At 35.9% G+C, this 27,678-nt stretch overlaps 2 protein-coding genes across 5 annotated transcripts; one reads left to right on the top strand and one right to left on the bottom strand.

Moving 5' to 3' along the window:
- Positions 1-14,320: 14,320 nt before the first annotated feature.
- LOC149679696 (sterile alpha motif domain-containing protein 3-like) lies at positions 14,321-22,261 on the bottom strand. 4 transcript variants are annotated; one of them, XM_089835470.1, is made up of 10 exons: positions 21,045-22,261; positions 20,810-20,898; positions 16,847-17,143; positions 16,521-16,781; positions 16,353-16,452; positions 16,097-16,297; positions 15,823-16,026; positions 14,860-15,040; positions 14,720-14,796; positions 14,321-14,636 (listed from the first exon to the last, which is right to left on the bottom strand). In XM_089835470.1, exons 3-10 carry the CDS (start codon positions 17,131-17,133, stop codon positions 14,367-14,369), a joined length of 1,581 nt encoding a protein of 526 aa, XP_089691596.1. In that variant the 5' UTR covers positions 17,134-17,143; positions 20,810-20,898; positions 21,045-22,261; the 3' UTR covers positions 14,321-14,366. The 4 variants fall into 4 exon arrangements, with proteins under 4 accessions (XP_089691596.1, XP_089691597.1, XP_089691595.1 ...); XM_089835471.1 differs by having other exon boundaries at positions 16,847-16,992; positions 21,045-22,260; XM_089835469.1 differs by lacking the exons at positions 14,321-14,636; positions 14,720-14,796; positions 14,860-15,040; ... (2 more) ...; positions 16,353-16,452; positions 16,521-16,781 and having other exon boundaries at positions 17,048-19,613.
- Positions 22,262-22,334: 73 nt separating this feature from the next.
- Positions 22,335-27,139, top strand: LOC149679695 (uncharacterized). The gene is made up of 6 exons (XM_089835467.1): positions 22,335-23,931; positions 23,994-24,315; positions 24,370-24,779; positions 24,849-24,954; positions 25,026-25,240; positions 25,308-27,139. The coding sequence occupies exons 2-6, from the start codon at positions 24,308-24,310 to the stop codon at positions 26,588-26,590; spliced, it is 2,022 nt and encodes a 673-aa protein (XP_089691593.1). The 5' UTR covers positions 22,335-23,931; positions 23,994-24,307; the 3' UTR covers positions 26,591-27,139.
- The last annotated feature ends 539 nt before the right edge of the window (positions 27,140-27,678 follow it).

Genomic DNA, 27,678 nt, shown 5'->3' with positions numbered 1-27,678 from the left:
TTCAAGCTCACGTTGTGCGGTTTCGAGTGATTGAATTAGCTAATCTGATTAAAAACCCTGAAATGAACGTTAAACACGTCGCGGCCATTCATACAGACATTGTGAAAATGGTTCAAGATTCGGATTCAATTGCAAAAATGTTTGTGTGTTTGTGGCTAGTTGAATTCTTTTTTAATGTTGCTGTTAACGTCTCTATTTTCGTAATGATACCGCGCTCTACATTACACGTTGTTTCCGAAGGCATTTATACCATTTTACCGCTAATTTGTACGTTATATTTACTGGTTATTTTAGCGAGTATTAGCACCTGCGACTCGATGTTAATTTCGGCTTGTCATTTGAGACAAAAGTTCGTGGGTCTGTCTACTGACGAAGCGATCTTAGAACGTTTTTTAATTAAGAAATTTAAATCGGCTCCGATGAATTACTCGGTTTTGAATTGCATCAGCATTGACGTTGACTTTATTCAAAGCTTGGTGTTAAGTTCAATTTCATATTTGTCATTCACTTTGACAATGGTGGAGAAGAAACCATAGACCAATTAGTGATAGTCGCATATTAGTGTTTGACATACCCTCTGAGACACTGACGCAAGTTAATTACCCGAAAGCTATTACGTCACGACACTTAAAGGTAACGTTTAGGTAACATAACATTATACCTTAAAAGAACGGCCTTTAAGTATAAAGGAAAAATAATTGTCTCTTATTTCAAAATATTTAGCGTTTAATTAGTCCTGGGATAGATTTAATTTTAGAAGTAGGAATGGAGAACAGGGTAATGTGGGCGCGCGTCAAAGTTCCGGACCCCCTTCCACGGGACGGAGGGGGTATGAAAGAAGAGGCGGACGGGTCATAGCGACAGAGGTAAAAAAGAATTAAGTATTTTTCGCCTCCGTCCCCGTCAGCAACGTCATCAAAACGTAGTTTAAGTGAGCCAATAAGATAATTTAAACTTTTCGTTACGTGTTGGACGGAGTGGCTCTATATTGGGGTATGAGTCGGACTGAAGTAAATACTAACCATTCTTCATTCCTACTTCTAAAATTAAATCTATCCCTGAATCTACAAAAAAGTGTTTATTTTTTACACTGTCTCTCGGGCGTTTCCAAAACGGTCACTCACGATGCCTTTTATCTGGCAATGTTTTGACGGTTCTTCATGATACAATTCTTCGTAATAACAACTTTATCTGAAATCTATATTTTCGCTTTTAATGTTTGTGCAAAGGTTAGAAACTATGAAGCTAATACCCACATTGCGTTTTAGTTACAAAGAAAGCACTCAGTATCTAAAACAATGAAATAAAATTGAAGGTGAGTGCAGTGGCGAATACTAGAATCTCCGTTAACTATTATTGTTCGTGAAATATGAGTGAAAAAATGTTTCAAAATGTTTGCTCCTCAAATTGGAAATCTTAGTGTTCGAGAAGGGAATAAACCGTACAAACGTCAGTTTTCCGGTAGATTTTGGTCAACGTGTTATTTGACTTAAAATGTTTCTTCGTATAATTGGAAATCTAAGGGTTTGCCAAAATTTCATGACTAAAAAGTGTTCTAAAATGTTTCATCGTTTAATTGGAAAATTAAGTGTAGACAAAAATTTGTTTACCTTTGTTATTTTGAAAATACTGCAATGCCTGGGATTAGTGAGGTTTGGTGAAAAACGAAAACGATTCACTAAAAGAGGATTGTTAACATTTATAATTACACATTGTTTTGCATTACACATGACTTGTTGGGCAATCGAATTCAACGTGCGTACCCAATTACGCGGAGCTGATATTTTGTTCCAAATAGCGTTTTTAACGCGTGTATTCTCGGTTTGCATTATAATTAATACCTGTCTCTTCAGTAAAACATTTAGCACCGATTTCTTCAAAATATGCACACTAACGAAAATGCAGATTGAAACATGTTCTTATCGAATTTTCACATTATTGTCCCACTTTTTGACATATTCCATCGAAATTACCTCAGTAGATACTCTATTTTACATTGAATACAGCCTTTACAATTCACGGTATTTAAAACACAATCTGGGTTTAGCCAAAATAGTTATTGTAATTGAAGATTTGTTTTTTTATTTAATTTTAACTGTCCCGTTTCTTTTTCAAATTATTTTGGCTTTTCAAGCTCACGTTGTGCGGTTTCGAGTGATTGAATTAGCTAATATGATTAAAAACCCGCAAATGAACGTTCAACACATCGCGGAAATTCATACAGACATTGTGAAAATGGTTCAAGACTCGGATTCAAATGCTAAAATACTTTTATGTTTGTGGCTAGTCGAATTTTTCTCTAATGTTGCTGTTAACGTCTCGAGTTCTGTATTCAGTAACGAAACGAAGTTATACCACATTGCATTTGTCATGTACATATTTTTACCATTAATTACTTTACTATATTTACTGGTTATTTTATCGAGTATTAGCACCTGCGACTCAATGTTAATTTCGGCTTGTCATTTGAGAAAAAGGTTCGTGGGTTTGTCTACTGCCGGTTTCTAATTTACAAATTTAAATCGACTCCGATGCATTACTCGATCTTGAATTGCATCAAAATTGACGTTGACTTTATTCAAAGCTTGGTGTTAAGTTCCATTTCATATTTGTCGTTCACAATGTCTTTGGTGGAGAAGAAACCGTAGATTATTAAGTGATAGTCGGGGGTGGTAATTACGTGTGTCCCTGTAACCCCGCTAATTGCGTCATTTACGACAATGTGACGACGTCAGGACAATGAATAGTTTATAAGTCAAATCTACAGCGCCATAGTGAATATTATTGCGTCATAAGTTGCAAGGTTCATGCGAATATTGAAAACAGTTTCTGGAAGAACTTTCAATCGAGGGGGTAGACGCTTTGGACCTCTGTGTACACCTGAGTTCAAATGAGTTCAGCTTTGACAGTGCATTGAGTTCAAATCCTTCGGAACTCAGAGTTCAGCTTTGACAGTACATTGAGTTCAAGTCATATTGTACACCTGAGTTCTCAAGTGTCTTCCCCCTCGCTTTCAATATCATCAAAATTGGTTTAGAGCAATCGTGATTACATAAAGATTATTGCTCCTAATTATAGCCAATTTTTAGCGATATTTTTTCATCTACACACCTAACTTTTTTAATTTGCAGTAAGGAATTAAATTAATTAATTTGACTTACATTGTAAAATAGATACATTTTAATTAAATGTTCAAATGCATTTTTGGTTATTTTTAGTTACGTGTGGTTATGTAATAACAAAACTAGCTTATGCGATACTGATATGTATGTGTGTCTGTTTGTCTGTGAACCTCTGGTAAACGAAAAACAAGAGTAACTAGAAACGGATGCACCCTAACTGTTGGACCATCTCTTATGTTACCTTAGCTAGTTATTAAATATGGTTTTGTGTTACGCTAGACAAAATATGGATTCACTTTCATGAGACAAAGATTATGATATGCGGTCGAGGAAATGTTTTAGCTAAGGGATGTCCCTGGACAACTCGTTAAGGATAGTTAATTGAGTTAAGCAAATCCATACTATTTATGAACGCGGAGAAACAAACACAACAGTCACCTTCTTGGGTTATTTCAGTCGTGCCTAGAAGCACCGCTAGAGGCTATACGAGTTAGCTACCCTACCACCGCGTGTTGTGAACTTTGGCTCCATCCCTTGGTGCGAGGGAAATAACACAGTAGGGTAGTTTCCCCACCTTGTGTTGGTTTCTCTGCTAGTACTTAATGAAATGGTCTATTGTACGAGCGTGTTCTCTAGCGTCTGTCACTCTTCTGTCTCGCCAACAGGTAGCCACACCCAAATAATATATTTATTTATATTTTTCCTTTTCTTTTAAACTATTTAAATTACTTTTAACATTCGCTGCTCCGAGTCTTTACAAGAAAAGACTAACGTTAGTGTTTCGGTAGATTTTGATGATCGTGTATTTAAGACTAAAAATGTTTGCTCGTAGGCATAGAATTAGAAATTTAAGTGTTAGCAGAAATATCACAACTTTAAAATGTTGCGAAATGTTTGGTCATGGAAATAGAAATGAATCTAACAGCAAAAATATGTTCACGTTTGTTATATTGAAAATGCTGCAATGTCTGGGATTAATTAGGTTTGGTGAAAAGCGACATCGATTCACTAAACGAGGAATGATAACTTTTCTGATTGCAAATTCGTACGGATTACATATGATATGTTGGGCAATCGAATTTAATTTTCGTGTTGAATTAGACGGAATTTCAATTTTGTTTGAAATTACGTTTCTAACGCGTTTATTTGCGGCTTGCTTCATAATAAATATCTGCCTCTTCAGTAAATCATTTAGCGCAGATTTCGTAAAAATATGGACGCTGACGAAAAAGGCCGTTGAAACAAGTTCTTATCGAATATTCGTAACATTCTCGTTGTTGTTATACATTTTGATGATTTCAATAGAAATGGTCGAACTCGCCCAATTTAACGTAAACGAGACTTTACTTTACATCGAGTACAACTTTTACGATTCGCGTTTTTTAAAACTGAATCTAGTTTTAGCCAAAATTGTTTGCGTATTTGATCACACTTTGTTTTTATTAATTTTAATCGTGCCGTTTCTTTTTCAAATTATTTTGGCTTTTCAAGCCCACGTTGTGCGGTTTCGTGTGATTGAATTAGCTAATATGATTAAAGACCCTAAAATGGACATTAAAGACATCGCGTTAGTTCATACAGACATATTGAAAATGGTTCAAGACTCTGATTCAAATGCTAAAATACTGCTCTGTTTGTGGCTAGTTGAATTTTTTTCTAATGTTGCTGTTAACGTCTCGCTTTGTGCATTGAGTAATGATTCGAAGATATATACCATTGCCTTTCTCATATATACATTTTTACCGCTAATGTGCACATTATATGTATTGGTTAATTTAGCGAGTATTAGCACTTGTAATTCTATGTTAATTTCGGCTTGCCATCTGAGACCAAAGTTCGTGGGTTTGCCTACTGATGAAGCGATCTTAGAACGTTTTTTAATTAACAAATTTAAATCTGCACCGATGCTATACTCTGTCTTGAATTGCATCAGAATTGACGTTGACTTTATTCAAAGTTTGTTGATAAGTTCAATTTCGTATTTATCATTTACAATGTCTATGATGGAGAAGAAACCATAGACAATTTAGTACAGACCATGTAAAGGAGATATTATGTGTTCCTAGTTTAAATATGTCTACCAAGGCCAAGTTCAGCTACTGGTCAGGCTAGGCATTTCTTTTGCAAGCTAAGTGTTAAAACGTTGCTATAAACAATGGCGAAGAAATATTCGTTAAATCTATAAATGTGTTGTGTTAGGGCGTTGCAAGATTGTCACGCTCTATAACACTTATCGGGAAATGTTTGAAAGTTCTTAATGAAAACGACTTTATCCGAAACAAATATTGTCGTTTTTAAAGGTAAAGTTCAGGTTACATAACTGATTATACCTTGAAAGAAAGGTCTATTTCTAAATATAATAGAAAAATTATTAGAAAAAAAAATTATTAGTAGGTAAAAAGTGGGGCATCCAGCTCACCCGGGAGTCGGGAGTCCAGGTTATTTCTATGGGGAGTCGGGAGTTAATGTTATTTCTATGGGGAGTCACGACTCCCAGGTGAGCTGGATGCCCCACTTTGGTATACTATCTCCAAGGAGTTAACGTTATTTCTATGGGGAGTCTTCTTCTATGGGGAGTCAAGAGTTATAATGTTATTTCTATGGGGAGTCACGACTCCTACGAGTTGGATGTCCCCACTTAGGTATACTATCCCTAAGGATAGGGAGGGGGTCAGACAGGGGGACAGACAGGTGGTAATATACTTCCGCGTTCTACTAGAGAATGAGTGTCCATAGGTGTATACTTTGCGTACGATCGAACAACATCTGTTTTAATAGGGGGGGGGGATGATCCCAAATCATTGAGGAGGAATGTCGTTTGTTTCACCTAATAATAAGGGGGGAGGGTGTATGAAATGTTTTCATTTAATTCGAGGTAAATAATCCCATCACCGTTAGTATATAAAAGAGTGAAAACGTGACTAGTTTTGCATTTAACAGTCGGATAAGTTGTTGAAAAGATGTCTGAATCCGGGGAAAACACTTCTGAAATGGAGAGGTAAGTTTTTTAGCCTGCTGAAATTATTCGCGATTTTTTAAGTTATTATTACATTGAAAGAAACACCTTTTTAGTAATGACGTATCAGCTAACACATCTCCAATGGCAAACGGGTTTGATTTAATATATAAGGAACCTCTTGTTGACCCCTACAAAAAGGTGGATGGTACTACGACGAAATTTATAACTATCAACCGTCGACGTTGCACGAATGAATTATTTCTGAACATAAGAGTTTTTAGATATTCACTCCCCTTAAAAAAATATTTACCAACTATGGAGGGGGTTGTGTTAACTAAATTTCATGTCAATGGTCTAGTTAAATTGACGAGTAGTTTGTCCATTGAAACTTTCGGGTTTCGTCAAAGTATAACCCCAAAGGAGAGAATGTTTTCTTTGTCGGAAAATTTTCTATCAAACGATGCGTGGGCGACTGTACTCGATGAATTGGAGGAAGATCAGGTGCTATTACTACGTCGTAAGAAGGACTCATCAAGTGTTTCCGGGATAACTTTAACTCTGAAAGAGTGGGAAGCCCTTTCTCAGTCCATCGACACCATAGAATTTCTCTACAACCATGGCAGTCTCATGAAGAATTTTGAGATTAAGGAAACTCTAACATATTATTTAAAGGCCGCTATCAATAAAATCGCGTCGAACGAGTGTAATGGTTGTCAACTGCAGATGGGGAATCAACTTGGACACCCCTGTATCACCAATGATTGGGCTACTAAGGTCCGACTTTACTTCGAACCAGCCAAAGAGTCCTTAGAGTTAGAGGGAATATACGGCGTTATATATTTTTATCAGCATGCCCTGAATAGAACAGCCGAAGCTGCACGTTCATTCGTAGATGTTTCGACTATTGTAAAAACTTTTCTTTCATCTGGTAAACTTAAAGCTGATATCCTAAATCAGGAATCAACTGAGTGGGGTATTTCCCCTAGAATTATCGACTCCTATGTAAATCATATAAAGTCCTGATTGTAAATTTGTAAACCTTAATGCGAGTGAAAGTAAATAAAATGATTTAAATATCTTTATTTGTCTGATTTAGTTCATATATCAGTTAGCGGTTGGTTAAATAAGACGTTAACAATATGAGGGATTCGTTTTATTTGTTCGCTATATCTACAGCGAGTCTAGATGTATTTAAAGATAATACCCAGAGTCGTTTCAAAATGTTACTCCCGAAGGAAATAATTCTAAATGGGGAATATGAGGCAGGGTTGGCAACTACCTATCCAGTCCGGTTTAAACCACCTGGTTTAATCCGGATTAATCCACTTAAAAAAATCCACCTAAAATATCCGGCTTAATTATGAATGGGGAAAAATCAATTTTGTGCCATATAAATAATTAAAATACAACCAGAAACAAGGCAAAAATATATGTAGCGACAACTAAAGATTATTTATTATGAATGATAAAACTAATAGTTATGTTACCGGTTACTGTCCAGTTAGGCAGGACGTTACGCGATTGGCCGGAGGACCTTCTTTAAAATTATCCTTAAAATCTGAACCTAATTCGAATTTTAAAATCATTCGGAAGTATTTCCTGGATGTTTGACTATGCAGACTGGTCTTATAATTAGTAGAAAAATCGATAAAAAATCACTTGATTTTCTACTTCACCCTCCCTTTAAACTGTGGGCAATACGTTTAACATTATTTCGATTACAGCAGTCTATTACATTACATATCTATTATTCACGTTATCAATCCTGCAACACAATATGGTAGGAAACATACTATTTTCAGTGGAATAATACTATCCCATAGAAGCTATTGGCCACTAATACCGAAGCCACCCTGTATACTTAATATAATAGAGATTTCCCTCCCTATCAATCACAGTTTGGGCGGAAACAGCAACCGCTGTTTTGGGAAATTGCGCTGTATTGAGAAACGCGGAAACAGCAACCGAGATTTTGCTTCCACGCGGTTTTGCAAACCGCTGTTTTGGGAACCGCTTTATTCCAAAACGCTCTTTTGAAAACCGCTCAACTACCCGTGAACCGGCATTTATACGTGCATGTATAAATCCCGCCCACTAGCCTTTGCCAAGCCAAACCCGGAATTTATAAGGAAAGTCCCCTTGTAAGGGATCCATTTCGTGAAAACATTTTATCAGTTAAACTAGCAGACTATATTGGAATCGGGGCTAGGGGTCGGGGAGTGCCCCAAAACTAAAATAAGACCTAAACAGAAGTACTTTGCCTTCAAAAAAACCTAAAATAACTCGTGTTTTTAAAAAATCCGGATAAATCCAATAAAATCCGGTTTAATCCAATAAAAACCACTGGTCTGGATTTTATTCAAATTATCCGGATTTTTGCCAACCCTGATATGAGGTGGGGTTAAAAGAGCTTATATTACCCACTGAATATGATAATATACCAATCACGGCAACGTCGTTCAATCTTTATAAACACCCTGTTAATCGTAGGAAAATAAGGACTTTCGAGTTACCTTATTCCGAGTGGGGTGATAGCGTACTTGATGGTTTAGATATTTATTATTTAATCGCAAATAGTTTGGTTTTCCATTTGGGGGATGACGGAACCGTTAACATAATTGACCATGGTGATGAAAAAAAGAGGAAACTGGAGATTGAGTTAAAGCCGAATATAGAACTTCAATTAGACAAACAACTAGCCGACTTCATAGGTTTCAGAGAGGAGTTGCTAACGGGAAATTCCAAATCAAAGCACTTACAGTTCATGTTTTTAAAACCATCCGGTGAGAAATATGACTTTATGAAAGCGTCAAACGTTATTCACGTTAATAGTATAAAGAAAGAGGAGGCAACAGTAATCAACCTTAATATTGATAAGGGATACTATAGAACTATTGAAGATCTGTTCAATAATATTAAGAGTAAATTACCGGACAATATCAAAAATCAGATACACTTCGAGAAAAAATTGGACGGACGAACACTGATGAGAGTTAATTCAAATTATTCTATTGAATTTCCCGCGGATTCTCCCGAACTAGGAAATATTTTAGGATTTACAGGGAACCAAATCGGTATAAGATTAACCGGCTCTGTTAAATCTAGAGGTATCCCCGACATCGCGAAAGGTGTTCAAAATTTATTCGTCTATTCATCATTAGTTGAGGAAACACCTGTCGGCGATACATATGCCCCAATATTAAAAATCATCCCATTTAATAATGTGGGGAAACATCGTGAAATCATGTCTTTGGAATATAATGAACCTGATTATTTTAAACTCAAGTCGAATATAATTGAAACGGTTGAAGTCAATATAAGAACTAGCGATGGGAGTTTCCTGGCATTTCACCGCGGACAGACCATAGCAAAAGTGCACATACGGAGACGGAACAAGGATGGAAAATAACCCATATGTTATATATTTCTCCCAAGTCGGGGGTGATCTACCTTATTTCTCCTCCCCACCTACACATTCCGGTGCCGGGTTTGGTTCCATTTTCAAAAATATATTTTCTTATCTGAAACCAATATTTGCACCCGCCGGACGTTTACTTAAAAACGAGGCTCTGAAAGCTTCAGCAAACGTATTATCAGATTTGGCTGAAGGTGCTAATTTTAAGGAGAGCGCTAAAACTCGACTCAAGAATGCAGGAACCAATATAATCAGTGGACTCCAATCAGGGAAAGGAAGACATTTAAAGAGACGACGAAAGACTAAGGAGTCCATTTCTAACGTGAAACACAAGCGGGTCAGACGGAAAAAAGATTACTTAGATTAAGCAATGGCACTTTTGATGTCTAATTTAGATTTTTTCAACGAACCGATTACCAATCACTGCATTGAACAATCGGAGACTGTTTTATTCAAACCGTTAGGTAATTTATCGACAACAGGTGCACCCATCGAGTATTTAGTTCATGGCACCCCGGATTATTATTTAGCTTTAGCTCAATCTTTAATAGAAATTGTTGTTAAAGTTACCGAGGAAAATGGTGATAATTTGCCAGCTGGGGAGCAAGTAGCCCCCGTAAATAATTTCATAAACGCGATTTTATCACAATTAGACGTTTATTTGAATGACACCTGTATATCTAACGGTCTCCCAACATACGCTTACAAAGGCGCGGTAAGCGATCTTCTTAATTTCGGTAGTGAAGCGAAGAAAACATACCTCGCTACACGTTTACTAACTGAAGGAAATGATGGTATTAACGTCAATACGGCATTTTCAAAACCGGAAAGCGGACTCAAAAAACGTCAGGAAGAGATAGCAGAATCAAAATCCGTACAATTAATTTCCAATATTCATCATGAAATCTTTAACTCTGATAAATTTCTATTGAACGGGGTATCATTGAGATTGAAATTCAGTAGAAGTAATCCCGCATTCGCACTCTTAACTCCAACTAATAATACAAAGAGTTATAAAATAAATATCATAGACAGCACACTGTATATCAGAAGGGTTAAAATTAATCCGGATATAGTACTCGGCCACTTAATGGCCTTAGAGAAAACAACAGCTAAATACCTGTTGAATCGAATAGAATGTAAACTGTTTACAATCCCCACCGGTTCCATGGAGACCCTACGTGACAATTTATATATGGGGAAACTCCCCCAAAGACTGACCATAGGAATTGTGCGCTCATCAGCTTTCAATGGTCACTACCATCAAAACCCTCTCGCATTTGAACATTTAGGTTTAAATTACTTAGAGGTGACTATCGGTAATCAGAGATTCCCTAACGAGGGTTTCAGACCATCATTCGCGCAAAATATGTGTAAGAGGGAGTACTTGAGCTTGACTGAGGGATTGAATAATTATAAGAAGGACAGTGGCAATAATATAACATTCGATGACTATATAAACGGGAACACCCTTTACGTTATCGACTTAACTCCAGATCAATTATCGGGCGAAAGTCATAGAGAACCAGTTCGAACTGGGAATTTACGTTTGCATATGAAATTTAACTCTCCAGTAGCTCATAACCTATCCGTCATTCTCTTCGCTGAATTTGAATCACTCCTACAAATATCTCGGGATCGTGGTGTTATTTACGAACAGGGATGAATTCAAATGAAATAAGAAACATTTTAAAATGTACTGTCGGTAAACGCGCGATCGGTGTTTTTCCCTCTAATCATATACCCAAGTGTAACCTTAAAGAATACGGGTTGTGTCTTAACAACGAGGATTGCGCGAAACCCGGAAGTCACTGGTTAGGACTATACGTAAAAAATGGGAAAACAACTTTCTTCGACAGTTTCGGATTATCACCTGAAGTGTATGAACTAAGCTTTATAAGAAAACTAACCAAACATTTCGAATACCAGAAATATCACCTGCAAAATGTATCTACTAAAGTCTGCGGTTTACACGTAATATATTTCCTGTTACTAATGTCTAAAGGGTGGTCTTTAAAAAAAATTATTAATACCTATTGTAATAATACTATGTTAAATGATATTATGATAACTTTGCATATTTACCGGGAATTAAATAGGAAAAGAAAATGTATGCTTCGCCTCTAGTAAATAAATATTCGTAAACAAATGCTGATTTTTTATCCCATCGGGAAAATATTTATTTTCTTAATTTGTTTTTATTTTTTATTTTATTTAATTTTTCTTTAAAAAAAACTTGAAATACCGTCACCGTCCACCAATCCATCCTCTAGAGACGGTCTAGAGTCCTCCGTTGGTTGTTGGAATCTTGGCCTTTTTTGAGCCCTAGACCGTCTTAGGGGTGGCGGCTGAGTTGGTGGTGGTGGTGCCATTGGTGGTACGGTGACTGCGAATTCCTGAGGTTGGGGAGGTGCAACCGGAACTACGGACAGGGATGATGTGGCTACATCCATCGATCCTCCGAAAAGGTTTAGGAACATCTCCCCGCGCGCTCGGTTCTCAGTGGAGATTCTCGGGTCCCTTAACTGCACCTAACACACGCACACACACACACACACACACACACACACACACACACACATATTTATTAAATTTTCATTCTCTTTATTTATAAATAAAAGTTTCTTATATTACTCACCTCCATCACCCCGCCGCAATTGCAGAATTTTTCCCTCAGTTTTCTTACATTCGGGAAGTATGGGAGATGCACCTCCACAACACCCCTTTCCTCCATGCATACCATTTCATTGAAAAACATGTTGTGCATGACTTGTATGGTGTTAACCATTTCCTGGTAGGTGAAATTTAACTCGGGACGCTTAGCCCCGAACCACGAGTAGATTAAAATGGCTTTAGTCTCCGTACTAGTCATTTTGCGCTTATGATTTTATTACCCAAAGTTCCGTATTTATATACAAAATATCCACGGCTTGTATAATATGATATATTATTTATCCCCACATGTGTTTCACGAACATTGAGGCTCTAAGTAACTATTAAGGATTGGATTAAATAAAAATTATACTAAGGATGTTATGTTTTGATGGGTGTATTCGAAGTTCCCGAACTTTCGATGTCTTTATTGTATTATTTATGTCATATTTATATCAAAATTAACAGGTGCTAATTGAAAGAATGAACGTTGAATTTCTGTTTTGTTCTTTTTCTTAATTCCCATCTTCTATAGTAACACGTTATCACCAGCTATAGGATGGAACCAAACATGTTTTGCTAGTAAACCCCCCCCCCTTGAATTGTATTTCACTGCTTCATTTAATTCTGTTCCCTCTACAGTAACCTAATATAATTTGCCAGGTGCTATATGAAAGAATCAAATATGTTTCCGCGTCTAAACATCAATCCTCCAAATTTTGTCGCGTTGTTTCCCTTAACATAGTTATATGAAGTAAACAAATATGTTTTGCGTGTAAACATGGCCCCCTTCAAATCCCGTTTTACTTAATTTTCATCTTGTATAGTATCCTAATTCTTCTATACTCACACAACCTAATTTTGTCAGGTGTTACACGAACGAGCCATTTTTGTGGATCTGTTTTATTATTATTATTATTTTTTTTTTTTTCCCGATCGTTTATTTTCAGGGTAATAATTACGTTAGACGTTTAATGAAAGGGGGGAGTTTGGGTGCATACGGGGTGGAGATATAATCCAATACTTTGTCTATTGCACATGTGAATCAAGTATTTTGATGTAGTTGACGTTGATTGATTAATCAGTTTTTCCTATATAATCGAATTCAGCTCCCCTTAATTATTTATATCCTGCAAACCACACTCTTAGAAATATGTGTTCAAACTTGGACGAGAAAGTGTGCAATAGGCTGCCACTGAGACAGCACACTTTTTTGGCCGAAATTGAACAAAAATATATCGTCCAATATTGGACCCTTTATATCGGCCAAAATTAGACGTTAAGTCGTTCAACTATGGATAAAAAAGACACAAATTTGAACATTTTTATAATCTAAACTTGCACATTTCTACCAGAAGCGTTCAATTTTGGTAGAATTATTGTTGAATTACGGGGCTTTGATCGTTCAATTTTGGGACTCTCAACGTTCAATTTCGGGGGTTTTTTCGTTCAATTTCAGGGTTATTAACGTTCATTTTAATCGCTATTATCGTTCAATTTCAGAGCAATTATCGTTCAATTTAGGTTTTTTTTTCGTTCAATATCAGGGCTATTAACATTCAATTTAAGCGGTATTATCGTTCTATTTCGGTTTTTTTTTTCGTTCAATTTAAGGAGTATTATCGATCAGGTTTGGGGCTATTATCGTTCAATTTCGGGGTTTTTTCCGTTCAACTTCAGGGCTATTAACGTTCAATTTCAGGGCTATTAACGTTCAATTTAGGGGGTTTTATCTTTCAATTTCAGGGCTATTATCGTTCAATTTCAGAGCTATTATCGTTCAATTTAGGTTTTTTTTTCGTTCAATATCACGGCTATTAGCATTCAATTTAAGGTGTATTATCGTTCAGTTTTAGGGCTATTCATCGTTCAATTTCGGATTTTTTCGTTCAATTTAAGGGGTATTATCGTTCAGTTTTGGGGCTATTAAAGTTCAATTTAGGGGGTTTTATCATTCAATTTCAGGGCTATTATCGTTCAATTTCGAGACATATCGTTCAGTTTCGAGGCTATTGTCGTTTTATTTCGTGGGTTTTATCGATCAGTTTAAGCCCTATTATCGTCCAGTTTCGGGGATTTAACGCATAACTTTGGGGCTTTAATCTACCCATTTTGGGACATTTAACCAGTAATATTGTAAAGCTATTTGATAGGTAATATGAAAAGGTCACGTTTAGGATGTCTTTCTGAAATATTTATTTCAACATACATACATTTATTACAGAGAAAGCATGTTAATTGCATTTAGCATAGCGTTGGAAGTTTTTCCGGAATCAATTTTGAAGACAATTTTTTGTAGATACTCCATTGTTTTCACAAGTGGTTTCGGATATTGCATATGAAACACGTAATATGCGGCAAAAACAGAAACTGCACCTTCTTCGGTAGAGCCAATTTCAAAGATTTCAGACTCAACTTGGACTTCGGCTGCAGCATCAAGATAATTTATGTCCGAAAACAAGATTATAGGGGTAGCTCCCTCAGGCGTCTATAAAAAGGAGCACAAATTAAAATTTATGATCAAGCAGGATTTAGAATTTTGAGAAAAAGGTTTCAAAATGCAAATCTCACATCAGCAGTAAAAAACAATTTTGTTGATTCTCCAAATAAGCACGGTAATAATAAAATTGAAGCCCGTATTTGCAATTCTGCAAAACATAAATAAAAATATATTACTGATAAAAGTTAATCGCAGCTATGTTTGTATTTACCTTTAAAAGCATCATCTGACATAACTTGACATTTTTCTTTTAAAATGGACAAAATAGCTTTAGCATTTTTCTTTTTCTGCACCAATTGCAAAATTCTTGTCGCGATGGGCTGGAAATGTAGGTAGAGAACCTTTTCAGCAGATGGGTGAATGTTACACAGCATATTCAGTTCTTTAATGAGCTGTGCAGAAAGAGGGGTAGTTCATTAGCAAAATTATACTATTAAAATACAACGAGAAGCTAAAAGCCACGGCCAGATAGAGTTCTAGGCAATCAACGAACACATTTCATAATGGATTTAAAAATGTTTCAACTACAATAGACTAGAATTGTTACCATAAAAAACGATGTCCGGAAAGTTTTATATTTGATTCATGCTAATCAAATTACTTATAGTGGAATATATTTAGAGAAGGCCTGATAAACACTACTTTTGTATGCTTTTAGTTTGTTAGTTAAAGGGAGGGTGAAAAGGAAATTCATGTGATTTTTAAACTATTCTTCTACTAATTATAAGACCTATCTGCAAAGTAAAACATTTATTCGGAAAATATCCCAGAATAATTTTTAAAATCAAGAAAGATTGAGATTTCCCCGACAAATTAAAGCTTGAACGATCAATCGTGTAACGCCCTGCCCTTCAGCTAACAAAGTTTTCACTTTTGTCACATCCTGGGCATTGTTTATCACATCTCGTGCTATAATTGCGCTCGATATAGCGCGTGTAAAGGAATAAAGGCACGTTGTTACACGATTGATCGTAGGTTCAAACATTAAATTGTCCGTGAATTCTCAATGTATTTCGATTTTTAAAATTGTTCTGTAATTTTTTCTAAATGTTTTACTATGCAGATAGATCTTATAATTAATATTCGAATCGTTAAAAATCGCTTGATTTTCCATTTCAACCTCCCTTTAACACTATCTAATATAACTTCCATCATCCCTTAAAATAATTATTACTTTGTTTTTCTTCGACAAAACGGGAAACATCCTAATTACGTCGGGCACAGAATGCTGGAAAGCATATTTCTGTCTATAAGCAGCTGTACGTTTCATTTTTTCTTCAATTAAATTCTCGTTGGGTTTGGATTTCTCCAATTCTTTATTCATAGCCCATAAATGAGCTTGTATAGTTTCCTCATCTTCGGCTATGCTGGAAAGGTTCTGATGAAAGAAAAAAAGGCTTGTTAGGATTAATGATTATATTTCTATTTTAGTTAAACACAGGACTCACCAATTGAGTTGACCTTTTTATTTTGGGCTCTTTTGGCTTGGGTTGACTTTCCTGAGATTCTTCATCTCCTGTGGGATTTTCCTCTGCTGGAAGCTTACGTTTTTTTGCATATTTTTTCTTCATTTCTTCGACCATCTTTGAACTACTGTTTTTAGCCCGTTCGTGACGGTATTTAGTTTTCAAACTTTCGAGCCACGTGTTCTAAAAGTATTTAATATTAAACAAAATGAACATCACATCTAACTTATCTCTTTACATATCCATTGTTGTTTGGGTGCTTTAACCTGTCTTCTAGAAAAGGGTATTTCTCAACCAAAGCACTACAAACTCTATTCCGTTCTTGCTTTGTCGGATACCTTAGAATATTACAATTAAGCTATATTATCAAAAGGTACAAAAACGAGCGAATGCACACTACTCTTACTCTTTGTATCTACTCATGTCTTCAAACAAGATTCGTACAATTTGGGCCTTGTATTCCCTCTTAAATACATGGGGATTCTTGCTCTCAATCATTTTTCTAATAGTTTCCGGGAGTCTAGGAACTACATAAGGGCTAGGAATGGATAATTCTTCTAGGTCTGTTGTAGAAGAGGCTTCTCTGCAAAAGGCTTCATCTGTCATCGACTTCAGAGAATCACTATTTAATCCAAATGATTGACCCGGGTTTGTTATGCTCGAAGAACTAAAAATTTGGAAGAATAATTTCAACGTGTTTATATATTTTAGATGAATATGAATTTTTAATACCTAGATCTTTCCATACGGATGATAGTGCTTGTTTCTTCCAAAACAACATCATTTGGTTTTAAAACCAAGTTTAATTTCGACTTATTTTCGGGTAACCCATTATCAAAGTTGTGGTTTACGAAATCATTGAAATCCTTGTCCTCAACCTGGACATATTTAATCTTTTGATTGATTTCAAAAAGAGTCTCAAGTTCTTGAATAAATGTTTCCTTGCTGACATCACCGCATTGAAACACTAATTTTTTTTCCTTGCACGTAACGTGATATTTCAAATGGTTTGTTGCCATCCTTAAAACTCTAAACAAATTTTTGTTTAGACATCATTTTCTTTAAAAGATGGAAATTAATCTCTGCTACATAGTTTGTGATTAAAGACTAAAACTGCGTTTGCGTCAATTTTATATAATTCTAAGGCGTAGTTATCAATTTCCTCACCGGGGGAAAAAATACACCAGCCATTACTTTCATCCACGCAGTAAGCATTGTAATGTTTCATAAAGTTTGTTATTAGTAATGGCCGACAACATATATACCATTTTTCAGTTATTTGTACAATATAGTAGATTTTCACACATACTGGGAGGTCGTCACTATTCACATTGAGGCAATATACATATCCTGCTTTGTATGTTATTGAATTAACGCGAATGGTGGAGGCAATTTGAGTAACTTTCGCGTCTACTAAATATTCCATGTACATTCTTAAATGTTCTTTTAAACCAAACGGAAGATTGGAAAAATTAATCTTCATTGGGGTTACAAATGAATCATCTTCAAATCCCGATTCCCCACTTCTTTCCCAGCATTGAAGTAACTGATGACGTTTAGAGACTGTGTAACCAATGTTCCTGAAATTTCTAGATATAGCAGCAAGTTGTTTAAAATATTGATGTTTCGCTTCGAAGCGCATACACCAGAGACGAACTAAAGGCCCAAATTCGTAAATTAAGCGAGGGTAATGAATCAAATAGTGTCCCTTTGGAGTGAATCGGGAATTTGGGATTTCATTAAACATACAATTGAAATCGTATATCAAATCATATAAATAAGGAAGCCATTCTTTTTTTATTGCGGGGGCTATGATTATTTCTCCAATTTCAACTAAGGTTAACAATAAAATCCAATATTTGTCATCAACAGGGAAAAACGAACCGAACATGAGAGGGAAAAACGTTAACATACATTTCTTTTGGGACGCTGTGCCAACGAGTGTACCATTGCCAGAAAGTACACTCTTGGTTATCGGTACGCTTCGATTTTTTACATTAAGTTCTCCTAAGGGAAAACTTTCTAATTTCGCATTTATATCATCCAGAGAAATATAATTTTCACTAATCATATGGTTTATACACAGTTTTAGCACTCTGGGTACTAACCCCTCGTAGAAATCATGCATTATATCTGGGGGCAGTGACTGGGTTACTTTGAAATGCGGTAACACGCAAAATGGGGAAGAGCTTTTTACTCCATATATTGGAATGTTATCTGGATTTTCACGAATTGCCTCTAGATGGTATTTATGAATATCCTCACTTCTAATAATCATATCGTTTTCGTCTAATTTCTGAGATAAATGTTCCTTCTTGGTCATACAAAACCTACACACTCTTCCAGAGGAAAATGATTGAAGGAACCCACCTACACCGTGACTCGATAAATTGTCCCCAGAAATGGTTGCTAAAGCCCCAATTATTTTTTTACTTCTTATTTCAAACCCTTGAGTTTGTAAAAGCTCCAAATCTTCCAATAATGGCTTTAAACATTTATTATAGCCGTATTTTTTTAGGACGGGATATTTAATAACCATAGCTAAATTAATGCTACTTAATTTGCTTCTGTAGGCAGGACTAAAATTTCCAATTGCATAATAGATCAAACAAATTTTGTGCTTCCCCCTTTTGGCCCCTAGTGGATTAACAACTTCCACCTCATCCAAATAGAAATGAAGTCTTAATATTTTGGAGTCTACACGAAATAATGGATGCGCTTGGCAAATGGCACCATCTTGATAATCTACCATATAGTTCACATTTCTTTTGTCCACTTTTAAAAAGTCACTCCAAACGTCATCATGCGCTAAAAGATGCTTAAGGACTTCAATAACAGGCACATAGCTTAGGGTATCTTTGAAAATAGACTTATTGACTTTTCTAGTTCCGAGGGTGTATTCAATATGCTCTACAAGATTTAATTGTTCTTTGCAATATGTATGTAACCTGTATTCTGACTTAATAATAGATGTAACCCCAGAGGTAATTTTTTTAACATGGAAATTTCTACCAGATTCGTCGTCACCTGGCTTTCGTAGTAAGTTAAATGACACCTCAATTGATTGTTCCAATAGATCGGTGAAGCTATTTGACATACTTATGGCAGCTGAATTTGGTATTTTATGTTTCTCGCGTATTCCTAGAATCATTAAAGCAGCACTTCTCTCAAGGTCACTAATTTGTAAATCATTATTCACTATTTCCTCATCCGCAAATTGTTCACTATCTTCTAATTCTGAATTGGAGTCGTTTGCTAAACATCCAGGAACAGTTACGATACTTTTTCCTACGTGGTTTCGGTAAACATGACTTTTTAGCGACACATATTTTTGAAATATGCGTGTGCAAGGTTCGAAGGCACATTTAAAACTTCGATTAGGTTCGTGCGAGTGAAGCACAAACAAATGTTTTAGCCATGACTTATAACACTGTTTTTTCACCCTGGGGTGAACACAAATAGAGCACGCAAAAACCATTTTGAGGTCATGAATTGCAACCTTTCAAAAACATAAGACATTACAGTAAAGACACTTCATTGGTGGAAAGATCTTAACTTAAAATTAAATTTGATTTGAAAAAATTACAACAGAGCTATTGCTAACTTTAGCCGGCCTATATTATATTCTAAATACCTGTTACATGTTTAAACCCATTTATTTGCCATTTATTTGTAAATGCTACAACTTGGGCTATGTGTGGTTAATACTGATGGCTTAAAAATTGTTATCGAAATCTGAACACTCTAATCAAATTCAAAACATTCCAATCAAAATCTAAAAATTATAATCAAAATCAAAACATTCTAATCAAAATCTAAAAATTATAATCAAAATCTAAACATTCTAATCAAAATCTAAACATTCTAATCGAAATCTAAACAGCTGATGGTTTTCGCAGATGGACTTTTTAGTTAAAATAGTTTTTTTATTAATTATTTTTCTCCCAAAACTCTCTCACTCGTCACTCCTCCTTTAAAAATATTATTTCGTCGTGTCACCTCTCCTTTGAAATCTGTGGCGACGATCGGCGGTGAAAAGTCGTGGCCCAGAAAGGCAAACGCAGGAGTGGCCGCATTCCACTCCCGAGCTAACTAAAAATAGGCTTACCAGGGTAAAGTTGGGTTTTCAAAAGCCCTTGTTCACGGTATAAAACGAGCGGGAACGAGAAAAAGTATCGCTTCGATTTTTACCCTCAACAAGCGCCTTTGAAAACCAACCTTTCGTCCCGTGCGAGGAGAGTGTGGTGAACAAAGCCAAGAGAGGGTTGGGGAATGTACCCCCCGCGGGCCCGCTACCCCTTTTTTCTTTTCAAGCAATTCTAACCGAAATGGGCAGGACCAAAGATCTGGCGCGAAAAATTCCACTCAAATATAGTCTTACGAAATTAATTATTTTCGTAATATCTAAAACCCTTAGATTAAAATTTCAGTATGAGCGCGTACCATCGATCCGTTTCAAGGGGTCAGTTACAGATTACAAATCCAAGAATTAAAGCTAGTCTATATTAACTAGTGATTTAATTTATTAAATTATTATTCAATTTAGCTGCTCCGACTGCTCTTAGAGCACTCTAAAAGTCATTGACACAATGAATAAAGAACATAAAATTCACATTACACTACTCTATTTCTAAATCAAATTATATTTCCAGCCGGAAATAGAATATATATAGAATACATGGATAAAAAGCTTACCTTAACTTATGTAGGGAATTCTTATTATTATCGAAAATTTACTTTGTTGGTAAGTAAAAATGATAAATGTAAAATTAAGGAAAAGAAATCTGGAAAACATCGATAGCTAGTTTAGTATCAAATTTTTGCTATACTACACTTCGACCAAAGAAAGATGTATGAATATTCTATCGTAATTATTATCTCTTCTTTCGTTGGACGAAGCATAATTTAATTTAAAATTTTGAAGCCATACCTTTAATGAAATGTAGATATTCTTTTCTTCTACGAACAACTCTCAAAATGGCGCGAGAATAGCAAACGTTGTGATCACTATATGCAGAGAAATTTCATCAAGCTAAAGAACGGTTTTCTTGTTCACTACTGTTGAGTACAAGTTCTACTGGCTAAATAAATGGTCAAAAGAATTTCCGAAAACTCTTTGAAAAGAAGTCTTTGTAGTTATTTGGTCACGTGACAGCTACTGAGGCGCCGAGAGGTACCTCTGGATATGGGTTTTTCTTTGTCGTTAAACCTAAGACTTAACCTGAACCTTTCCTCGACCCTCGGCACAGTGACGCGTTTCAATGGAATTTTTACTTGTTGAAAGAAGTTTGACTGACAGGTGGTAACGCCTTCGTCAATACTAACCAAAAGCACTTATAATACCGTATTTTCCAAAAAAAGGCTTTCTCACAAATACGTTTTAACGTTTAATTTAAATTCTAACGTTTTAGTTAGATAAAAATTTAAACCAATTTTAAAGACCAATAATGGCTTTTTAATAATAATGTTCTCGACGATTTTTGTTGGAATTAATTTGTTGTGTTATTAGTTTTAATTGTGTTACTTTTGTATTTCAATTTCTAAACCTTACTTGTTTTCAACAGTGGGAGAGCCAAATTAGCTTAAGTTCAATCTACCAGACTGAAATAGTAGGTGTAGAATTATACGTGTAAGTTGGGTGTTTGGCAGATTATTATTAAATCGGTCAAATCACTATGTAAAATTGGCCAAACCAACCAAATTATTCAAACCAACCGCTAAGCCAAATCACAAATACGAATAAAATCACTTATGTCAAAGTACTCAAATTTAAAAAAACGTGGAAGATAAAGGCCACCTGCATGCTTGCCCATATCTTACCTTAAAGCTTTATAAATTTAATCAGAAAAAAGAAAAGGCTTGTGCATTTGCACATTTTTTACCCATATTGAACGGAAAATCAACCAAAGTTTTGACTTTGGAATGTATGTACCAAATTTGAACAATTTTTCAAAATACGCCTAAAATTGGATCCATTTGTGCAAGTTTGGACTAGCTTTGCACACTTTTTACCCATATTGAACGGAAAATCGACCAAAGGTTTGACTTTGGAATGTATGTACCAAATTTGAACAATTTTTCAAAATACGCCTAAAATTGGATCCATTTGTGCAAGTTTGGACTAGCTTTGCACACTTTTTTCTGAGAGTGCATCCGGGAATCCCACAGCATCCAACCTAAGGTATGTCTCACATTTTTATTAGTCCCTCTGTTTCCACAATCTCCCTAACCGGGAAAATAGAAATGAACCACGTGATATTATAATGGATGGATATAGGTAAGCCTGTATTCAAAACACTGGAGGAAAAAAATGGAGAAATTCGCCTGCACCATTTGCGGGAAACCTTTCACCAAAAACTGTAACCGTCTACGGCATGAGCGAGAAACTCATCAAAAGACGTCTTTAGTTTGCCAAATTTGCGGGGAAACTTTTAAACGGCACTATCTTTTTACAAGGCACATGAAAAAACACCCCGAAGTCTCAAATTTATCTACCCCTGCAACACCCTCGGTACCATTTACATCGAGAACTTCACAGTCGGTAACAGCGGATGCACCTGTAACAGAAACGTCTTCCCACCCCTCTTCCCCTATTCCTAGTACCTCCCAACAAAACTCGAATACACAGCTGAACACCGACCCTCGAATAGAAACAATGAACGTTTTAGGGGGTGCTGCTTTCTTGGCGCGTTTTGACGGTAATGACGCGCTCGACTTTACATCTCTGATAAACGAGTACAGAGGGGAAATAATTAACTATCTTAAAAAACATTTAAAGGAGAAGAAGGGAATTAAGTGGTATTTAGTTGCTAAAGTCAAATTTTATAGACAATTAGCGAACTCGACTGATGAAGTAGAGTGTGAACCATATTTCCGCAGTTTAACCCAAACTACTATGATGATGGATGCAATCCACGGTCAATTAACGAGATGTATAGTAAAAATTTTAAACTCAATGGAAGCGTTTGAAAATCAGGGGTCAGGGTGGAAAATCAAAAACTTAATTTATATTCAATTGAACATTTGTTCGTATAAACCTCTTATAGGTGGAACGTACATTAAATTACCAAAAAAACTTTCTGCTAAAAAGTGTTTAATAAACATTCAAAACAAAGACGATAAGTGCTTTCTTTGGAGTATCTTAGCTAAACTCCATCCCGTGTCAGGGCATAACAAAGAACGGGTTTCTAAATATAAACGGTACGAACACTCGCTCAATACTTCAAATATATCCTTCCCCTTTGAATTAAACTCCGTGAGACTTAGAAAGTTTGAGGAATTAAATAATCTTTCTATAAATGTCTTTGGTTATGAGGAAAATATATTCCCACTATACATCTCTGACAATAAATGCGAAAAAGGACGACAAATTGACCTACTACTATTCGGTGAAGGAAATAAGAAACATTACTGTGTAATTGACGATCTTGACCGTCTTTTATCCGGTTTCGCGAGACACAAGGGACCTTCATTTTATTGTAGATATTGTCTACACCGATTTAGCGGTATCAATGCGAAAGTAAGGTGCGATGAACATGTGAAGGAGTGTTCGGTTTATTCACCACAAAAGATCGAAATGCCTGAAGACAATATATTACAATTCGATAAATACGAGCTTCAAGAAAAAGTAAACTCCGTCGATTACTTTAAAGGACTGTATCTTCACCCATAATATTTTTAGGTTCCATGGTCGATATACGCCGATTTTGAATCGGTACTGGCGAAAGCGGATTTATGTGAAAAATCTCTTTCTGCTACAGTAAAACTTTCGGAGCATATTTGTTCGGGGTTTTCTTACATCGTTGTCCCGTCTAATGGTAGATATTTTTAATTCAGGTAATTCCGACGTGTTTTATTTATAGATTAAGGTTCGATATAGGTGTTCCGGCTAAACCCGTTACATATAGAGGGGAGGACGCCGTGGAAAAATTCATCGATTCCTTGCTAGTGGAGGATGAGATTATACAGGAGAAACTCCGTAATCCTGTACCTATAACTTTATCCCCTCAACAGGAACTCGCGTTCCAACTTTCTACAACTTGTTACATATGTGGTGAACTTTATGTTGATGATTTAAACAACCAACCTGTTCGCGATCACTCGCACATAACTGGTGAATATAGGGGTAGTGCACATTCATCGTGTAATTTAAAGCTTCGTCTGCCTAACTACATCCCCGTTTTACTTCATAATATGTCGCGGTAATTAATACTCACACTTAAAATTATTATAAGCGTCTAATACACAATTCGTAGGTATGATGGTCATCTTTTAATGCAGAAAATAGGGAAGTATAAGAACCAACGTATACAATGTATCCCATCGAATTCCGAGACCTATATCTCCTTTTCTTTAGGGAATTTAAGGTTTTTAGATACGTATAGATTCATGCCGAGTAGTTTACAAACGTTAGTAGAAAATTTAGCGGAAGGTGGTTTAGCCTCCTTCAAAATTTTAAATTCAGTTTATGAAAAGGAGAAGGCTGAGTTACTACTACGTAAACAGGTTTACTGTTACGATTACATAAGTGATGTTGAAAAATTCAACGAAACCAGATTACCCTCAAAGGATAAGTTTTTTAACAGACTGACAGGAGAAAATATTAGCGATGAGGATTATAATCATGCACTTAAAGTGTGGAGTGTGTTTCAATTGAAAACCTTAGGTATAGACCGCTCTCTTCAGTTAAAAAATTGAAGTAATTTCAAGTAATTTTGAAATTTCTAACTCCTAGGTGATTATCATGATCTTTACGTGCAAGCTGATACACTCCAATTGGCGGATGTATTTGAAAATTTTAGGTCGATGATTAGCGATAACTACGGAATTGATTGTAATAGGTATATTACCCCTCATATTTTTGGTTTAACGTATTATAACCCCCCCCCCCCAACCTTTCACCCCTCTACAGAACATATACCGGACCGGGGCTGTCATGGATGGCTGCTCTCAAAATGAGCAAGGTGAAACTGGAATTATTTAAAGATCCAGACATGCATCTGTTTATTGAATCTGGCGTAAGAGGGGGAGTATCTGTGATTTCCCATAAATTTTCGGAGGCAAATAACCCTTACATTGCTGAATCTTACGACCCTTCTAAACCAACCAACTATTTGTGTTATCTTGGTACGATAATAAGGGTGGACTATTAATGAAAAACAGATTTGCTGTAAAATATTTTATTTCTTTGAAGATTGTAATAACCTGTACGGCGATGCTATGTCAAAACCACTGCCTATAGATTCGTTTTCTTGGGTGGAAAATGATGAGCTAAAATCGCTTATGGATGAAATTAGAAATATACCTGATGATTCAGAGACGGGATACATATTACAAGTTGATCTCGAATACCCTCCCGAATTGCATGATCTTCACAATGATTATCCCCTCGCACCCGAGAAAAAAATTACTAGCTACGATGAACTCTCACCATTATCGAAAGATATTCTAGAAGCTACAGGGAGTGAAGGGGAGTTAAAATTCCCCAAGCTGGTACCTAACTTGTATGATAAAAAATATTACGTAGTTCATTACAGTAACTTAAAATACTACTTAGAACTCGGGATGAAACTTAGGGTAATTCATAAAGCTCTTAAATTTAGACAAGGGAAATGGTTGAAGCAATATATTGACTTTAACACCTTAAAAAGGAAGAGTGCGAATAACGCTTTTGAGAAAGATCTATATAAATTATTGAATAATTCAGTTTTCGGGAAAACAATGGAAAATCTAAGATGTAGGGTAAATTTCGAACTAGTCCATACACCCGCAAGAATGGTGAAACTAACAGCCTCTCCAGCTTTTGAGAGAATTACTGTTTTTAATGAAAACCTTGTCGGTGTTCATATGATTAAGAAGAAGCTAGTTTTAAATCGCCCCATTTATACCGGTTTCTGTGTTCTAGAATTATCAAAACTCACTATGTACAAATTCCACTATGATTTTATCAAAGCGAAGTACAACAATAGAGCTTTGCTAAATTTCACGGATACAGATTCCTTATTGTATTCTATTCAAACTGAGGATGTATATCGGGATTTTAAGGAACATATGGATAAATTGGACACCTCCGATTATCCAAAAAACCACTTCTTATTCAGTGAGTCTAACAAGAAGAGGTTGGGTGTGTTTAAAGATGAATTAAATTCCATCCCAATAATTTCCTTCTGCGGTCTTAAACCAAAAATGTATAGCATTAAATCCCTCGCGGGTGAAAAGAAAACAGCTAAAGGCATATGTAAAAGAATGATTCAAAGGCATGTACGTCATGAGGATTACAAAAAGTGTTTGTTTTTAAGAAAAAACACTACGACGGACATTATTCGCATAACGAGCCAAAAACATAAACTTTTTACAATCCATCAAAAAAAACAATGTTTAAATTCCTTTGATTCAAAACGATATGTTTTAAAGGACGGAATTACGACGTTAGCATTTGGCCATTATAAAATTACGGATGAATTCGCTGATTATTAATTCGGAGGTGGTTCATTCGCTATTCCCCCCCCTCCCCCTTTAGTCCCATTATCTCTGTAAACTAAACCCCCCCCCCCTCTTTAGAAATAACACTATTTCAAATTTTACCAGGTTATTGTAGTTTCTGATGGTGGTGGTGGTGTTGGAATTTTTATTAATCTAGTTTCAGGGCCATGGAAAATGATAATGACACTCTTGAAACCCTGAAAAAACATGGATTCGCGCCTGTTCCTCGAACAGGTAGTCTCCTCTGCCCTCACTGCGAGGGGGGACTTAAACATATGCCTGGTGACGGCCAGTTAGATTATTTCTGCACCACTCGGAACTGCGTGAAATTTCGACGATGCGTTTTAAGCCAGACGAAAAAGGTGGTTTGGATGGCCACGCGAGCTACATCCCGTCGACTGTTGGATGAGAGAAACTTTTGCGAAAACTGTGGAGGGTTCAAATATACAATTAGGGGCGAGTGTCCTTGTCATGAATGGCGAAATTCTGATTGCGATGATTCGCTGGAAAATGTAAAAAAATGGTTAAAGGAAAATATATGAAATTATGGATCATTAATAAAATATGGTTTATTTCTTGTTTTGAGAAAAAAAATCACTTGTCATATTTTAATGTAGTTGTATATAACGCTATGGTAATTAGTTCTAGGAATCTTGTATATAATGTGATAGTAATTAGTTGTGGGACGCATTTCAAGGGAGGAGGATGAGGCGAACGTTAGTCATTCCTCTTGAAGTCGTGGAAAGGTTAGAAGCAGCTAGAAAAACTAGAAAACGTAGAGGGGTGAAGGGTATTTCTTTGGATTCTTATAAGTCCTTATTAAGAACATTAAGTTCAAAAACACCTCGTATTTTACATAAAACTAGAAGAAATCATAAATGAAGAATTTTCCTGAACTCGAGAAACTCTACCATGATATAGCAAACGCCGGAAGCTACGCCGGTGTAAACCAACTATATAGATCCGCTAAGGATAATGGGATAAAAGTAACTCTAAAAAACGTGAAGGATTATTTGAAGCACAATGATGTGTATACCCTTCATAAACCAGTTGTTCACAAATTTAAGCGAAATCGTACTTTA

The sequence above is a fragment of the Phalangium opilio genome, unplaced genomic scaffold (genome assembly GCF_054372755.1).
Source record: "Phalangium opilio isolate 3A_F unplaced genomic scaffold, DU_Popi_V2 ptg000041l_1, whole genome shotgun sequence".
Taxonomy (NCBI): Eukaryota; Metazoa; Arthropoda; class Arachnida; order Opiliones; family Phalangiidae; genus Phalangium; species Phalangium opilio.
The sequence above is the reverse complement of the archived record's forward strand: the minus strand, read 5'-3'. Positions and strand labels throughout refer to the sequence as shown.

What these genes read in the sequence shown, in the direction of transcription:
- LOC149679696 (XM_089835468.1), bottom strand. Translation starts at nt 19,592, where the DNA reads ATGGTTTTTGCGTGCTCTATTTGTGTTCACCCCAGGGTGAAAAAACAG.
- LOC149679695 (XM_089835467.1), top strand. An exon ending in GTTTCAATTGAAAACCTTAG is followed by an intron (nt 24,780 to 24,848) that starts GTATAGACCGCT and finishes TCTAACTCCTAG; the next exon opens with GTGATTATCATGATCTTTAC. An exon ending in CAACTATTTGTGTTATCTTG is followed by an intron (nt 25,241 to 25,307) that starts GTACGATAATAA and finishes ATTTCTTTGAAG; the next exon opens with ATTGTAATAACCTGTACGGC.